The 16,689-nt window shown below is 52.4% G+C and overlaps 6 protein-coding genes across 6 annotated transcripts; 4 read left to right on the top strand and 2 right to left on the bottom strand.

The window, feature by feature from the left end:
- Positions 1–539: 539 nt before the first annotated feature.
- MRPS9_1 (mitochondrial 37S ribosomal protein uS9m) lies at positions 540–1,185 on the top strand (the record flags this gene model as incomplete). Its single annotated transcript, XM_007808607.1, has 2 exons — positions 540–1,017; positions 1,094–1,185. 2 exons carry the CDS (start codon positions 540–542, stop codon positions 1,183–1,185), a joined length of 570 nt encoding a protein of 189 aa, XP_007806798.1.
- Positions 1,186–6,490: 5,305 nt separating this feature from the next.
- J3458_022449 (uncharacterized protein) lies at positions 6,491–7,338 on the top strand. Its single transcript, XM_066123031.1, has 2 exons — positions 6,491–6,788; positions 6,934–7,338. The coding sequence occupies exons 1-2, from the start codon at positions 6,517–6,519 to the stop codon at positions 7,079–7,081; spliced, it is 420 nt and encodes a 139-aa protein (XP_065977695.1). The 5' UTR covers positions 6,491–6,516; the 3' UTR covers positions 7,082–7,338.
- A 2,388-nt stretch (positions 7,339–9,726) lies between these two features.
- Positions 9,727–10,888, top strand: J3458_003683 (uncharacterized protein; the record flags this gene model as incomplete). The annotated part of the gene is made up of 3 exons (XM_066117902.1): positions 9,727–10,477; positions 10,531–10,788; positions 10,854–10,888. The coding sequence occupies 3 exons, from the start codon at positions 9,727–9,729 to the stop codon at positions 10,886–10,888; spliced, it is 1,044 nt and encodes a 347-aa protein (XP_065977694.1).
- A 2,796-nt stretch (positions 10,889–13,684) lies between these two features.
- J3458_003682 (uncharacterized protein) lies at positions 13,685–14,766 on the bottom strand. The gene has a single exon (XM_066117901.1). The coding sequence runs from the start codon at positions 14,406–14,408 to the stop codon at positions 14,085–14,087; it is 324 nt and encodes a 107-aa protein (XP_065977693.1). The 5' UTR covers positions 14,409–14,766; the 3' UTR covers positions 13,685–14,084.
- Positions 14,525–15,412, top strand: J3458_003681 (uncharacterized protein; the record flags this gene model as incomplete). Its single annotated transcript, XM_066117900.1, has 2 exons — positions 14,525–14,542; positions 14,606–15,412. 2 exons carry the CDS (start codon positions 14,525–14,527, stop codon positions 15,410–15,412), a joined length of 825 nt encoding a protein of 274 aa, XP_065977692.1.
- Positions 14,774–16,641, bottom strand: CNB1 (Calcineurin subunit B). Its single transcript, XM_066117899.1, has 5 exons — positions 16,419–16,641; positions 16,266–16,318; positions 16,120–16,193; positions 15,708–16,042; positions 14,774–15,601 (listed from the first exon to the last, which is right to left on the bottom strand). Exons 1-5 carry the CDS (start codon positions 16,468–16,470, stop codon positions 15,591–15,593), a joined length of 525 nt encoding a protein of 174 aa, XP_065977691.1. The 5' UTR covers positions 16,471–16,641; the 3' UTR covers positions 14,774–15,590.
- Positions 16,642–16,689: the final 48 nt, after the last annotated feature.

The raw sequence follows: 16,689 nt of genomic DNA, 5'->3' as shown, positions 1-16,689 counted from the left end.
GGTGAGTGGCTGGTTCCAGAGGTATTTTGTCAAAATCTTATCTTCACGTGACATTTGACGGAGCTTTTTCAGGTGTGCCAAGTTTTCGATTTCTGACCCGGCGCCAGGAGCTTTTGAGCTTCGATCGAGAGGGGGAAAAGTGACGACAAGCGACAACAATCCGGAATTGCGGCGGCAGAGGGTTATCATGGCCACTTTTGCGAACGGTATGCGACATTTCAGATGTCCGAGACAGCTTGCGAGCCCGCAATGGCACCAACAGACCTGGAGGTTATCAGCCCCCCTATGCATCCGAGCAATCAACACGGCCGCCAGAAACGACGATGCCACTGCTACGAGCCTAGTTCAATCTGTTCAGATCCCTTATCAGGGCGTTACGCACGCTCGAACCGTTCCCGCAACTCCGTCGTATTTCTCAAGAGAACCCCAGTTCAACGACTTGTACATTCGGATATCGAATCTCCTGACCCGATACCATCACCTGCCTACCTGTGTCACCCGGCGAAGCTCCACAGGTTCCATGGACAAAGTTGGAGGAGATGCGCGCGCAAATGGGAGAGCCTATCAAGGCAATGCACTATCAAAAGGTTATTCGCGTGGCCAAGCGACTCAATCTGATCGAACCCAGTCTACGGCCGGCCGAAGTCAAGATTGCTCTTCAGGAGTTTTCGCGGGATATCAACCCTTTTCTCAACACGCCCAACCCAATCATCATTGACAAGTTTGGCCGTGCCGTCGGAGTGGGCAAGCGAAAGGCCTCTACAGCACGCGCCTTTGTCGTCGAGGGTACCGGGGAGGTCCTGGTCAATGGGAAGCCACTGAGCGAGGCTTTTGGCCGCGTCCACGACCGTGAGAGTGCCGTGTGGGCTCTCATAGCAACGGAGAGGCTGGACAAGTATAATGTCTGGGTTCTCGTGGAAGGCGGCGGCACTACTGGACAGGCTGAAGCGATGACACTTGCTGTGGCCAAGGCTTTGGTCGCTCATGAGCCAGCGTTGAAGACGATTCTGCGAAAAGGTATGGACGCATTGCTCAGTTCCTCTAGTCACCTTCACGATGGTTACGTAGCCTGCATACTAATCAGACTTTACAGCTGGGTGTATCACCAGGGATCCAAGAACTGTTGAGAGGAAGAAGCACGGTCACGTAAAGGCTCGCAAGATGCCGGCATGGGTCAAGCGGTAGTCTTTTTTTTTTTTTTGGATTCCCCCGGGACTCCCTGGTTGCCGCCAAGTCTTGCCTGTCATGCATCATGACCTTGCGGCTTCTCCCAAGAGCTCGTCCATGTATATTAGTGCTTGCATTGAGAAGACGTAATCTCTCCGGGCAAAAATCCCCGAGTCTGTATTATGGAAATATTAGCCTCCGTCATAGTACCAGCAGATGAAAAAAATACCCTGATTTCGATCTCCGCCATGGCTAGCCCCGGCCTAGGGATGCGCGGCATTTTTAAGTCCGCGGTGCTCGGCGCCACTCGGACTTGGACAGTGGCACCCTCGCGCCAGATGCCGTGAAGAGCTATCGTGACTGGTGTATGTATGATTGGATACCTAACAATAGCGAGCAGATGGGATTATTCCGACGAGCCATTTCGTGCGGGGATGTTACACGACCAAACAACAACAGGTTTTGGTCGTGGACACTATTGGCCCGTTTGAAAGTCCTTTTGTCTGTTAGCTTCAACGTTGGTTCCAGATGGGATTGAGTCCTACGACGACAATGGCGATCACCTGTGTCAGATATAGCACCAACCACTGATAGAAGGCGACTTGCCCTGACAAACCTACACGAGAAAACCCAATGAATTGCCCGCGGTTTCAGTAGTGGGATTGCTACCCAAGGCAGTGATTTGTGCCAGAGGCAAGCTAGCTCTGTTGGTTGAGTTGAATTGAATGCCATGCCTATACGAGTTGCAACACGGCTGACCTTGTGATAAAAGTGCCCCGTACCCAAGTAAATACAAATGTCTATAGCACCTCGAAAGCCCTTGGCATCGTGTACGAATCTCTAATTGGCATCTGGAGGCGCCAAAGATGAAATATACCGGTCTCGCTCTCCTCGCCGTGTGCTCTGCGCAGCGGCAGCCGACAGACGGGCGTCTGTTGGTGTTAAGGGCAGTTTTCCTCAACGTCGCAAGCTTTATCCTGTACAATTTTTCTTTTAGACTCGCATGCAACATGGCGTCGATAGTAACATCCCGGAAAGACAACTAGTTTAGTGCCGTTTCGTCCAGTGACATGGAAAAGACTGCAACTTTGCAAGCTAACCAGTCAACGGCTCTGAACGTCGGGAAGAAACTCGACGATCCTGTCTACCCCAGGTCCCTTGCTAAGCCAGGGTTATCTTATCTTCTTTTCTTTTCTTGTAAACCCAAACAAGGCACCAGACACCCAGGCGCGCTCAAAGCATGACGTGCATGTGGCGGCGAGCAACAACAACAACAACTGCTGCAACTAGCAAAAGAAAACTTGCCGCGAGGCTCGAGTCTATTTCAACATGTAATACAGGGACGGCCGTTCCTCTGGGGTAATAGCACCCATGCGCATCCTCATGCGAATGTTTATGACAAGACGCCTATTTCTTGCACCCCAGAGCCTAAACTCCCATCTATAGTCTTTCGTTACTATTTTGCATTCTGCCACCGCCTGGCCTCACTCCCGCGCCGACAGAGAAAAAGAAAGGACTAAAAAAAGCCAAGCCCCGTGCGTCATGAGGTTGAAATGGGCTACAACTACACCCGTAGTGTGAACAGTGCCCGACACTGGCGGCGCAGTCGCAGACAATGCGTCCTTTTTTCAGTCGTCTTTTCTTCCCGGCTTTACGGGTTTGCTCTTTGTTCGATGACGCCCCCTCCCCCCTTCGGCGCATAAAGGCGGCGAGGTGCATGGCTTACGAACCTTATGCAGGTCTGATGCGGAGGCGGCGGGAAGGTTTAGACTGTTCAGTAGTCCGGTTCATGGTGGCCTGCGAGACGATGGCGTTCCGATGAAATCGGGGACCCCGACCCTGCCAGAAAAAGAATCGGGCGCCGTCAAATGGTCCTCGTGTATCGGGGAAAACGGGGAGGGAGGTGGTGATGGCGGCTGAAACTCGCCAATTGTGCTAGTATAAAGTGCACTGGTAGCAGGGCTAATGTTGAGTACAGAGGGGAAGAAGAAGTTCTAGAAAATAGTGGAGGCCACAGAATGACCACCCCCCCTCTCAAACAATTGTTTTAGCTTTCTCCTTAATCGTGACCTTGCAAGGTTGCCAAAATTTGTCAAAGGAGCCATGTAGCGGCGATACGGTCAATGCGGGTGTGTGGGTGGTTGGGACGCCTGCTGGACTTGTGCAGGAAATTGTTAACGTCTGAATTGGCGACGCGTGACACATCTTCTTTTTTCTGGTGTACGGACTAATGCTAAGTACCGAGTTAGGCATCTATCAAGCCAGTGGTTCGGCATCTCGAGAACCAAAACTGCTCGAGAGAGCATGTCGGCATGAGCATGTCGGCATGCATAATAGCACGACCGAATAAACTGGCAACAGCCGTCGTCCAATCAAGATGGAATCCGGTTTCCCTCCACACTGACAAGTGTTCTTGGCGAGGCAAGATATGCAGTTGGCAGAGTAATACAAACCTTGTGCATTACGACTACCGGATTGACGAGCTGGTCCGCTGGCCATGGCATGTGGAACCAAGTAAAACAGCGTCCATTGACGCCAAGAGCCGGCAGGGCCTTGAATGAGGTTTTTGCTGTGAACTACGAGGGAGCTAGGCATCTCGAATGCTGCGTTGCCTGCAAACTCGGCCCATGTGCTGCTCCACGAGGCTGAAAAGGGCCGACGAACTTGTGGTTGGTATTTCTGTCCAATACGGAGTACCCTGCCGGAGATCCCCTTTCTGTAACCTCGAAACCTGGCAGGACCCTTTTCCCAGCAGGGCCCACCTGGAATGCTGGATCGGGGGAGTTCAAACGTCTGGTTGGAGTCGCTCGTTGCACCAGTTGGCCAGTCGACCTGTGGCTGGATATTTTTGGCGCTCAAATTCCGGCTCAGACAGTCCCATGGCCATGTTACGGCGCCTGCCCAGTCACGTCAAGTCAGAGTCCAACGACAGCACAATACAAGAATAAGCCCATGCCCGGCTATTGTTATTTGGAGCGCCAGCACGTCTGCGTCGTCCGGATCTGGACTGTCTCCCAAGGTGGTGATTGATTGGTTTCAACCAGCATCATCATCACCTTTTAGTTGTTGTGTACGGAAATTTTCCATGTTGACTTGTTGGCTGGGTGTGGCGCCAGAAAGCATCAATGCATCTAACCATCAAAGTCTCAAAGCCTCAAAGGCTATCGCATACTCTGATTGGATGACTTTGCCGGCAAACAAGCTGCATTATGTGGGGCTGTGCCTGAAAGCGCCCATGGATTTATCATGCAACGGCCAGAGATCAATTTTGGTGCGCTAAATTGGGCCCAATTGCATCAGCATGCACATGTGGGCGGAAAAGTACCCAACATGATCCGATGGCCATGCGCGTCAATGACACAGCAAAGACGGAACCCTGCCATATGGCCAAACCCGCCGAATGCCTTGCACAAGTTCTGGTACTATTGCAGGACAGCATTGGCCGTGTTGCGTGTCCAGGTTCCGATCTTCCTGGATGCAATGCGCTGCGCGCTCTTTGTTCGTGGGTGATAATGATAAACATGCCAATTCAGCGTTGCATTCGACCACGCCGTAATTGACAGGCCCGGAAACCTTGGACCGCAGGGGTGCGTTGCTGTCAATACCGCGCTGCAAATTGGACCGAGCAATGAGCCATTTCCATTTCTCAGCCTTCCTGTGAAACCGTCTGGTGTTATTTTTCTCGCCTACGAGTTGCAGCGTTGCACTGCGCCGCAAGAACCCAAAAGTATTGTCAAACAAAATGAAAGGGGGGGTTCGCACATGTTCCGGAAAGTGAGGAGGCCTTGGTCAAATAATACAACTGCAAGAGCATGTTTCTGGCAAATTGGGATGGAGTGACGTTCTGTTTGGTGTTTAGTATTGCGTTCTTGGGCAGTCATGCAAAACCGTACCTGGCTTGACTGCATGCGAATGCGTCCAGCATCAGCACAACCTGGGTCTCGACTCACAAACACATTATATTGCGTACTCATGCAAATGCGAACCAAGTCTAGCGGAGACCGTGGTTCTCACAAGTGCCGGCAAGAGTTGACCCTGCAAACTGCGCATAACTCTCTGGGATCCAGTTGTTGCTTTGGGCCTCTTCTTGCAGACAATAAAGTATACACTCGACAGACATGTTGCGCGTATCATGTCATTAATGGTGTCTGCTTGCAACAATAACCCACTCAGACGGCGTCAACGATACAGCATCTGCCGTATAATATGGATTCAGGACCAAGGTTTTCTGCCAATACTGGAGGCCAACGTTTCAGTTGAGTGGGTTCGTCGCAGACCATGACCATTAAGACTCTTCGCTTTACAGATTTCTTGTCTGGTCCTGCTAGTGCAATGATTAACGTGGTTTGTAATGCCCATTAATGTTCACCTCGCTTCTCTGTTGGCTTGCCTCGTAGCCCTTCATCGGTCGACTATACATAGATCCCAAAGGTCTTTTAGCTCAATAACCAAATCCAACTCTGGCATTATTCCTGGTGCGGCTTCAGCGTCGGACAGAAAAGCAGCCTCGGCATGGAGCGAAACGAAGCAGTCATGGGGTCAGAATAGTTGGTCCAGCCGGAAAATACACAACAGGTGCCGAGCTATGGTACTTCAGTGCCTGTAGACGAGCAAGACTTGAGACTCACCAGGAGCTTGAGTGTCTGCGACGAGGTCGGTTCGGGACGTGAACAAAGTGAAAAGGCATCCAAGCGTCTCCTTATTCCCTCTCATGCCTCCCATCTCAACTTGATACATGAGCACACCCCAAGAGCCTGGTAGTTGGACGGCAACCGCTGCTGTCACTCTCCTGCAAGGCAGGCAGGCGCCGATGCCGACATTGGACCAGGAAAGCTCTCCTCGGGTACAAAGGTATGTACATACATCTGTACTCAGGTCTGGCACCATTTTTTACATGTGGAAAGTGCCCTCCCTGTCTGTAGACCCTCTCGCAACGTTCCGTCGTGACTTCCCAAAGTAATAATAGAGGATGTCAAAGAAACAGATGTCACTGGTCAATGGTTCGCCAGTTCCACTTCAACCCACCACTAATTCCTGGTACCCTATTTTCCAATGTTCATGCAAGTTGCTCCGAATTATTCCTCCAAAGCATACCGAACCCAGCTGGCGACAAAATGAAACGCTGAAGAGGTGAGGACGGGATATGTCTTGCACATACAGGGATCAAGGCTCTAATGGCAGGCCAGGTTCTGTTATTTCACAGTACACACAATCTCGACACCTCGAAACGCCCCCGCCGCAAGACACGTGGACACACAGGCCGTAGCGTTTGTTCAAAGTCCCAAGCCAAGGTCCTCGTCTCAATGTGTCACTTTGGGTCGTAATCCGTCACTGCTCAGCTCCAGGACAATGGCTGTTTGGAGTCGGAGTGACACCAATGCTGGAGTGACGGGTACAGCTCAAGTGCCAGCAGCAGCCGCTACGTTATTTCGCCAGATGACCTATAGCGTGGGCCGGAGTCAGCCAGTTGATGCCGATCCCATGGCTGTCGGCGCCTCTCTCGCCGCTCATTCCGCACCACCACCCATCATCGCGGCTCTCTGGCCGCTAATCTACCTTGGCCCATTGGTCAGTTCCCAGTTAGCCTCCCGTCATGGTCAAGATCAAGTGGGCGTCATTGGGTAAGTGGTACTGAGATTCTCCAGCTCATCAGGCCATGTTCATTTCAGCAGTTCAGGAAAAGGGCTTGGCTAGACTTTTTTTCGGTCCCTTTCCTTCGATATTTCGTCTACCCACCCTCTCTAACGCTAACGGCCTTTTCTATAGCGGCTCCAGACCGTTTCGTCTTGGCCAAGGACATAATAAGTTACCAGACACTCTACGGAATCAGAACTCATGGCAACTCACCTGTCCCCAAATCTTCTACGGAGCAAACCGACCACTGACCAGTGTTGTGGTCCATGTCTATCATTGATAGTAACACGCTCTATTGTCGCCGGCCACGCAGTACTCGAGCTATACGCGTAGCTAAATAAAAAAAATAAAAAAAAATAACAATTGGAAGCAAACGACACGCACCTCTTACTGTTTAGTATAAGAAACCACGGCAAGTGGGATCTGGGCACGCGACGTCTTCCCAAACGTGTCACTGCCTAACGGTCAATTCGGCACGGTTTTCTTGCAGCTTCTGCCGGCCTCTGTACACTAGGAAGCAATAGCAGAGCCTCTGTCCGCCGTCTCCGAGAATCCACATTGCGACGACTTGCGGCGTGGTATGTCTCGCAGCATGAAGGCAATCTGGGCTACTGATAAGCGCCGGATGTCTTTTTTGTTTTCATTGGGAATTCAAGCCTACCCTGACTGAGCTAGACTGAGAACTTTTCTGTCTATTTTCCGGTTTGGTCTGGAGTTCTGAGAGAAAGCTGGACCAACTCAACCCCTAGCAAGCTACCACGTCCCGACAACTCATCACTACGAATGCCTGCGTCAAAATGTTGCCAGGCTCTGTCTCAAGTTTCTCTGCTCGTATTGTATCTCGTCTCAACCAGACCGCTCAACTGCCTTTGACATTGGGCAACTTTGACCCAGACAAAGCGCACGCCCCACCCCAGCCATATCCTTCCCTACTCGGGCCTCTTTGCTTCTGTCGACCTTTGATACACGCCCACCCTGCCATAAGCCTGAACCTGTTTCTAACTCCATGCATGCGCAATCGCGAGAAGACCCATTCACTCTTTTCAAAACTTGCTACATTACCCCTGCGACCGCCTGAACCTCAACTGCAGAGCATTCTTGTATATTCAATTCCGGAACGAGTGAGGATGCCCAACACGGCAGCAGGAATAAGTCAATCAGGGTGTTAAACTCGCGGGCCTCAGCAAAGTACCGGCATAAGCTGTGCCTGACCAAGGCTCGCCTTATTTGGATGCGTGTCTTTCTTTGACCACAGCCTCAAAGTTAGGCAAAAGCCCTAGACCGTACAGTACGCTGTTCATGGTCCCCTCTCTGCCTTCACACAAGCTTAGTTGCAATGTCTTTGGGCCCATGGCAAGCCACATTGTGGCCTGCCCAGAAATACCCCCTTTGTCCTTTGCCAACCGTCGTCACTGATTGCCCATGTGGACAAGGGCTGGTGCCGGGAGTGGGTGCGGATCCAGGCCGACTATGGAGTAGCAGGCGTTGTTGCACTCCCCGAACAAAACTCTGTTGTGTTAGTCTCATCAAGCCTAGCAGGCTACTAGCTCTGGTTTGTCCGTTCGCCGTTGACCACTCTGTTGCTTGTTTAGGGGACCAGTCCAGAGCAGGCTCAAGCCTCCGGGTCATGACCTGAATCATCCCACACGGGCCCGTGGTGTACTTACTATCCGTGCTCATGTCAAATCCAACCCTCTTTGGGCCAGTATAGCGGATGGTCAACCAGTCCCGCCACAGCGGACGAGGCACTCGAACCCTAAGGTCCCTATGTTGGCGCTGGCACACTCTCCGGATAAGTATTTACGTCACGGCGAAAGTGGTCGATGTCTTGGATGTCTGCCCACCCTTTAGCGTGCACCGCGGCCGTGGGCACCACCAATCTCTTGGGCTGTATAAGACCCGAAGCACTCCTCTAACTGACAACCTCTCTAGAGTATTTGTGCCATTACATGTAAATGTTGTTGTTTTTGTTAATTCAAGACTTGTCTTCCTCGTCTCACCTTTCAATATCCGGCTCTGGCTGAATTCAACGGTTCAGGCATCCCTCCTTCTCAAAGTCCTCGGGCTCCAATATACCAGGCATTGGGACACTGACTCGGTCTCTGCCTCGCAAGCCACCAAGACCCTGGTGTCGTTTCTCTAACACCCTAGCAAGATCGGGCATCTCGCAAGGGGCTAAGATTGTTATGCTGAGGGACTGATGATCGAGGTTTCCGGAATACTTGATCACAAGTACGAGTCGTAAAGGCGGTTCTCACAGCCCACGAAACCTCCAACCGCCCGCCGCCTGCCTTGCCCTGTCCCAGAGATACCCAAGTTGCCTGCTTAAATCTTTTCAGACTTGTGCTTCAGTCCACGGATTACACGCTGAAGCATAAACTGATACTATCGCCCGGGAGGCAAGAATCCGAACGACTCGTGGCGCCGCTAAACACAACTCTTAGAGGCCCTCGTCAATCAACACACATGCAATGCGACTATGCCTATGAATGTCAAAGACAGCTACATAAGATCGACTTGCCAGCACCATTTCAGTCTTTGTTTTGGGCTTGCCGCAGAAATAACCAGAGTCTTCTTACACTCGCTTTTTTTTTTATTCTTTTTCCTATTTCTCTTTCTCCTTCTCTTTTTCCTTTTTCGTTTTTTGAAAAAGTTTCGGATCCTATCCACAGGCCACATTCGCCATTTGTCCTATCTTGGGAAACGAATTGTAGTGCGCTTTGTTGTTTCCTGCTCTCAGTTCGCAATTTGGACCGTCGACCACGAGCAAATTTAGTGACCCTCAAGACGATACAACGGGTTTGTAGCCTGACTGGTGGCTCTTTTTGAAGGCTGGAAAGGTGTCACATATTTTTTTCCCCGACACAAGGTGTAACCTAGACGCCGAAGTTCTTGAAAACCTGGCGAGGACTGCTCTGGCGTGGTATGGACCATTCTCGTCGAGCCGGGAAGCAGAATGAGCAACCCGTTCATCAGGCTTCACAATCAAGATACTCGCTACCAGTTCCAGCAACTCCAGGCGGCAGCACAACAGAGCGTTATCGCCCGACGCCACTGAACCTGTCAACATCAATTCCAAGAAGCATGGGAGTGGGCGGTAACTATAGCAGCTACTATCAGGACCCTCCTCCCTCGGGATATTCTGCCTCTACGATGTCTTCTACTCTCTTGGCGTACGGCTCTGACTACGGGAGCGACACGCGGACGCAGACGCCAGGACTCGGTAGCTACAACGCAAGTATGATGATGTACAACGTACCGCCGCACACGGCAGCACAACAGGCCGTCTATGATACGCAGCAATTTACGCCGCGGCAACATGCAGCGATGCAGATGATGCCGTCAGACGTGGCATCGAGCTACTTTGCCTCTGATACATCTGGCGGCGCTGCAACCTCCTTACAAGCATCCGGACAGGGCTCTAGTACTTCATATCAGCATCAGAACACGGGCATAGGCTACCCCAGCAGCATGTCGGAACTACAGCAGTCTGGAGATGCCAACGCTGGAATGTCGGACAGTCGCGATGCCGACGATGCCATTGCTCTGAAGTGGAGCAGTTACCAGCGACAGCTGGGAACAGTATTCCGGGATGTGTCTGATGGGCAGCTTGAGAGGGCGTCAAACACACTACTGGAATTGTCCAAGTGGCTGTTGCCTCAGGTCCCTCAGCTAGGTAAGAACAAACACAGTGTCCTGGCCAATGAAGGGTTGTTAACAGTCCCCTAGGGCTACATCAAGACGACCCGTCGTTGCATGAAGAGAGGTTGAAGCTTTGGAACGATTTTAATCATGGCTGGCTATCGTTGGCGTTTCAGCAGAAACAGCTCATGACTTCTGGACAACAAATATCCAACTCGCAGAGGCTCATGACGAAGGACCAGATTGAGGGCCTAGGCGACGAACTGGTACGACTTTGCGACGGACTCGAGCGTCACGGACTGGTTGACTATCAATATGGGGTGTGGGAGGAGCAAATTGAAGAAGGTATGCTTGACGTTGATCACATCACCAGCACTTGAAGAAGCTAATGCAGGTCTCTGCAAACATAGCCTTGGAGGCATGTCTTGACCTATTCCCCAAGTGATAAAACGAGGCAGCCCCAAACGATCAGCCACCAGATGCATAGACTCTTTTGAATTTCAACCACATGAGCTCCTGCGAATTACGGTGGGCACGTGGCCCATGTTTCTATTTCTATTCATATTTTTTTTTTTTTCGGAACTTGCATCTAGAGCGCAACTACCCTAATTCTACGGACACCTGCGAGGGCGGCGAGGACGCTAACGACGACGACGACGACGACGACGACGCCAACAAGGGCAAACGGGCGATTCCAAGGTCAATCAAGAATGATGATGGCGACAATTAGGGATGTTTAGTCGACGTAGATGTGCTGTGTTATTTCACATTGGTTATCTCATTTCATCAGGCGACAGCGGATACAGGAACTATGTCTGGGTCATTATCAGGGAGCATTGCAGCGCGTGATACCAAGGGCGCCAAGGGCCATAACAGGGGAACAATGGAGGCGTTGAGAACGGGGAGGGTTGCATGACGGCAGGCCCTTGTACTCTTTTGTTTGAGATGACGACGGGCGTCGGAAAGCTAGCAGATGGTATGGATTCGTATTGGGTGTTGGCGCTTTTTTTTTTTTTTGGTTTTGGATTGTGACGACGTCGACGACGTATTTGACTCGAATATGCATGGCGGATAGACTGGATGGCGCACAGGGGAATTTTGTTCGCATTGACTCTGACCGTCCGTGGGGCCCATGGTCTAAAGATGTAAAAAAATTACAAAAAAAAAAAAAGGAAATACACGGACTTGAGCTGCCGTTGTCGAATATTCTATTTGAGGTGCAGCAGGCATGTTGGGGATTTCACAGAGGACTCGTGGGGAGGGCAAGGCTGACTGGCATTCGTCACGGAGTCATGTCGCGGCGGATAGCAAGAGCCGTGTTGCATTGCGTGTACAGAGTACGGAGTAGAATATGTAGTCATGATTGCACACGTGGGAATGTGGAAAGCTTCCTTTTTGTTTCGAGTCATGAGGCCAGGCAGAGCCGAGGGCATAAATGCCAAGAAGAGCGCGTCGTATAGACGCATCGGACAAGAAATTGGCGTCATGACGCACCCGTGTGCAATTGAGTGTAGGACGGGTTCAAATGTTGGCTGTAGATGCACGGTGCTGCTCGGTAGTTGGAGGGTCAACTGGTGCGATTGGCACCGGGGTGAGCAGCCACCGAGTCCACGGTTCCCGACTGCCGGGAGGGAACATTGAAGCCACCTGGTTCTTTTGGCTTTGGGGATCGGCGCTGTAGATCCGTGGCTACGGAGGAATGGGGGGAAGAAGGGGTCAGTGTGTGCAACGTGCAGCCTGGTGTATCCCATCGGTTGTGTTAAGGCTGCAAGCAGGTCACTTGGACCCACATTAATCGACTGCAGCTAGGTACCTCAAGTGACCGCTAGTCGCGTCAAGGGTGTAATGTATGGGATGTAGCTCTTTATAATTAGAATGTTAACTAGGACTTTTATTATAGTGTAATTTAAGTATAAAATAAAGTACCATTTATTATCCGGCTTTTAATTGGATGAAAATCCCTACCGGTACGAGCTTGCAGCCTTAACACAACCAATGGGATGTGCATGTACATGCAAGTATGCACAAAGGACCCAGCAGTAAGCTTGAAAAGAAGAAAGGAAAAAGTGTCAACCGGTCCTTCTTGTCCACGGAGCATGCCGGGAAGATCGCAAACCGCGCGTGTATGTATATACATGAGCATCTGCGAACCCGGACTTGGCTGATGCACCCCCCCCCCCCCCCCCCTTTTTTTCCGATCTGGAAACCGACACCTTGGGACGCGGTAACCAATTGCGAGACGACGAGAGACGTTGAGACCATTTTTGCTTTTTATCTTAACTTACTTTTTACTTTGGTTTCTGCTGCAGGGACCCCCGGCCGGCCGAGACGGGGACCAGAAACTCGCCTGCGCAGCCTGGCAGAGGATGAGTTGTTGGAATTTTGGTTCGTATTTCTGTGCGTTTCTGCTTTGCTCTGTTTTTACTTTACTTGGTTTACTTTACCTGCCCTGCTCTGTTCTACTTTACTTTACTTTACTCTACTCGCCATACACCCCCGTTCTGCAGGCACCCGCCCTCATGTGCCGCGACGACTCGGCATGCCCCAGGTGGCTCTGATGGAAAAAGATGGGAGAGACAGGCAGCCGGCCCTGCAGGTCTCTCCGTCTCTGGACTCGCGAAACAAAACAGCATGTCCCTCTCGAGCACGGTTGCCTGCTACTTCGCGAGCTGTCTCATGGAAAACGAGACACGGGGCCCTTTGTGCGCGTGTCGCCTCTTTTTGCACTGCTGCCCAATTTGACTGACGGAGCGTGTGTGACTTTGCTCGTCTTGCCAAACACCTCGGACCAGCCGTCCGCCATCCGCCTGACAGCTTGAGCTTGACCAGACTGCAGCTTGTGCACCGCAGCCCGTGCGTGAATGCGTCGAGACGCTGACTCTCTCCCGTGTTTGCTCGGCCCCTGCTGAAGCACGGCGGTCCCGCGTCTTGGGCTCGTTGCACGTACATCACATTCATCTGAGGACGCCAAGAATACAGTATTCGCATTTTCCAAAAACGCAAGAAAAGGTGCAACGACAGGCGGGAACAGCGGGAGGCAAGTGTGTTTCAGCCGTGCTGTGGCCACCCCGTCTTTTTGTTCGGTACAGGGCGACGACGACGGTTTCCGTCTCCTTTAGGTGTGTGGCGTGGTGATTTGCTTTTTTTTGGCCATGTTTGGGATTTGAGGGGTCGTGCGTGCTTGGCTGGGCTGGAGTTGAGTAGATGCCTTTCTAAGAAAGGACGTGGTTTTGGAACTGACCCGTTGCCGCTGTTGCCGAAGAGGGGGCTGACTAGAACCAGAGGGGATGCTGGATAAAGCCTCCCTTGATATCCCGTCGCCGCACCCTTGGACGTGTACCGTCCCCGTCCCCGTTCCCGTCCCGTTCCCGGGCTGTGGATACCCGGGGTCGGCGCGGGACGCCGTCGCCGCCGAGGCCAAATCTCCATTGACTTGCCCTACAATCTTTGCTGCCAACCTGCTGCACAACAGCACGGAACATGGTGCGCAAAATGCCACGCCGCAGCTCGTTTTGAGTTTCGAGGCTGCGTATCCACAACTCCAGACCCCGTCGCGCATCTCCCGTGTTGGGTCGGCGATGGCGCTCGGCAACTTTGTTCCGTCGACATGGTCATCTCCGCCTTTTTCTTGAACCCAAACCTCACGACTGCCGACGACCATCATCATCTCTGTCATGGCACCGCGCGAGCAAGTGAGCGGCTAGCAAGGCGGTGGCAAGCCGTGACATGCTTCTCTCAGTCTCGGCTCCCTCGCCAAACCGTCGAGCGACCCCGAGGTCGTCCGCTGGACACTGACCAGCGCTGGGTGATGGTATCCGTTGCGATGCGGAGCCTACACCGCCGTCCATGTCTCTCCCATCCGTCGTCAACGGCTCTCTCAGAGGTCGCCATGGCGGGAACGTCGTCTCCCAAGACCAAGGGCTGTGACTCTTGTCGCAGAGAAAAGAAAAAGGGCAAGTGTCCATGTAGCCCGTAAATCCAAGGCGTTTCACCCGGGATATAATTATTTATAATAATTATTGCAGATGTGCCTCTTCCCCCTCCCTTCTCACACACAGTATATGTATAACAAAAACCACCGATGCCAACGCCTACGCCAGTGTGATGTCGCGCCCTCGTACGTCTCTTTTACTCGTGTGGAAGCACCATTCTGACCCCCCAGACCCGCGAGAGCGTCCTCGACCCCCGCATCGACCTGCAGCCGTGGATGCGGCGCCTCGCGTCCATCAGCAGCGAGACCGACTCGCCCATTGCCCGCGCCGCCCTCAACAAGTTCACCGCCGCGGGCCCCCCGCTGCGCAGCTCGCGCTACGAGACTCCCGCCCTGCTGCCGCTGCTGATCGGCCGGCCCGAGGCGCACGCCCCCTGCATCCGGGCCCCGTACGACGACGCCCGCGCCGAGTACGCCGAGGTCTTCCAGGAGGCGCTGTGTCTGGTGCCGGTTTTGGTGGTGGTCGCGTGGCTGGCGTCGCGGGACGAGGCCCGGAGGAGGACGCTGCTGGCCCTGCTGGACGAGTACAGGGATACCTTTGCCATGACCGTTTTCGGAGGCAGGCTGCGAACTGGCACGATGCGCCTGCGAGGACGCGGTCCGTGGAGGAGGAGGAGGAGGGCGTTGGTCGTCATGGCGTCAAGGACGGGGAAGAAGCGCTGCAGGAGGAGAATTGCGACAGGTGTTGTATTTGTAGCTGGGATTCTCTCGAGTACATATATATATATATGTGTGTGTGTGTGTGTATGTGTGTGTGTGCATACCTGTGGGTTGTATATAGAGCCTCTTTTTGTAATGGAGTTGGGGGATCGCATACCCGGTGACAAAGTTTTCCTTTATTTGAGACCTTTTTTCTCGCTCCGCGTCTTTGTGTGCTCGTACGAAAGCCCCCATCTCCAATTCAAAAATCGTCGGTTACCGCGGCCTCAACATCGGGACATGCCACACATCAAATCACATCACGGCAGTCCTCCCTGACACAGAGCAGCCCTGGGTATATCCAAAGTCACTGCCGATACTCATTATCACGATGCTATTTTTTCCATGCCAACACCACGACGCCACGGGGCGAAAGGAGAAGAAAAAGCCAACAAAATCTTCCAGAGACGTCTCTTTCTTTTTTCCCCCCCTCCCCATGCCCAACCAAAACCCAATCTTAAAACTGGTCTGTTCAAAATTCCCATTCATTAGCTCTCAACCATCTCAATCGGCTTGTAAAAAGAAAAAAATCGTCATCAAGAGGGAAAAAGGAAAAAAAATAGGCGGCCCTCACCTAGCGTCATGCTCATGCTCACGTCGGTATTCTCAACCATCTTGGTAAACTCCTCAAAGCTAATCTTGCCGTCATTGTCCAGGTCCGCCTCCATGATGGTCTTGTCCACAATCTGCTGCAGCTGCTGGTCCTTGAGGTTGCTGCCGACCATCATCTTGAGCACGATGAAGAGCTCCCCGTTGCTGATGTACCCGTCGCGGTCAATGTCGTATACCTTGAAGGCGAACTGGAGCTTCTGCTCCTTGTTGCCCTTGCTGCTGAATGCGCTGAGGCCCGACACGAATTCTTGAAAGTCGACGTCGCCGCCGCCGTCTTCGTCGAAGATGGCAATCATTCTGCGACACGCCGTCGTTAGTTTTACACAAGACCCATGGGCGTCAGAGGAACCAGGATTATTTTGTTTTTGCCGTACCGTGTAGCCAGAGGGTTGGACGAGATTTGGGGAAGACTCAGGAATTCGTCGCGTTCAATGGTGCCAGAGTTATCCTAATCTTGTGTGAGTTTTCTTTGTTTCTTTTTTTGCTCCTGTCCCTCGAGAAAAAGGGTTGGGATGTGTACTTTATCAAGCTTCATGAACCGTTTCCGTAACCGGTCAACTTCTTCTCTGTCGACTGCACGAGGTGGGAATTAGTATCGATTGAAAATCGCATCGCTGGGGAGGCGGGAGTGAGACCAGGGGCCGGCACTTTGGGGAGGGGATCAAAGTCTCACAATTGGAACCTTGGACGATGTTGTCCAGGACTTGGCTGGTGGTGTTGCCCATGATTAGTGGACTGCACAGACGGGCGCCTGTGACGATTAATGGCCGGTGGGTGAGCTTCTGCTGTACGAGGTTTGGCGATGGGGATCTTGGGACGTCGGCGAGGGAAGCTGGCCGTGGAGAGTTGCGATAAGGCTGATGGGCTTGTAGGGTTGGCCGAGCTGAGGGCTGCTTTGTTCGGCGTGCAATCTGGAGGGGTCGTGGGTGGCCGTGGTGGTCATG

The sequence above is a fragment of the Metarhizium acridum genome, assembly GCF_019434415.1.
Source record: "Metarhizium acridum strain ARSEF 324 chromosome Unknown scaffold_13, whole genome shotgun sequence".
NCBI lineage: Eukaryota > Fungi > Ascomycota > Sordariomycetes > Hypocreales > Clavicipitaceae > Metarhizium > Metarhizium acridum.
The sequence above is the reverse complement of the archived record's forward strand: the minus strand, read 5'-3'. Positions and strand labels throughout refer to the sequence as shown.

Excerpts from the sequence above, each read along its gene's own strand:
- J3458_022449 (XM_066123031.1), top strand. The coding sequence starts at position 6,517 with ATGGCTGTTTGGAGTCGGAGTGACACCAATGCTGGAGTGACGGGTACA. Across the intron at positions 6,789-6,933 it reads GATCAAGTGGGCGTCATTGG|CGGCTCCAGACCGTTTCGTC; the intron begins GTAAGTGGTACT and ends CCTTTTCTATAG.
- J3458_003682 (XM_066117901.1), bottom strand. The coding sequence starts at position 14,408 with ATGGACACTTGCCCTTTTTCTTTTCTCTGCGACAAGAGTCACAGCCCT.
- CNB1 (XM_066117899.1), bottom strand. The coding sequence starts at position 16,470 with ATGGGCAACACCACCAGCCAAGTCCTGGACAACATCGTCCAAGGTTCC. Across the intron at positions 16,319-16,418 it reads CATCGTCCAAGGTTCCAATT|TCGACAGAGAAGAAGTTGAC; the intron begins GTGAGACTTTGA and ends CACCTCGTGCAG. Across the intron at positions 16,043-16,119 it reads TCCAACCCTCTGGCTACACG|AATGATTGCCATCTTCGACG; the intron begins GTACGGCAAAAA and ends GGCGTGTCGCAG.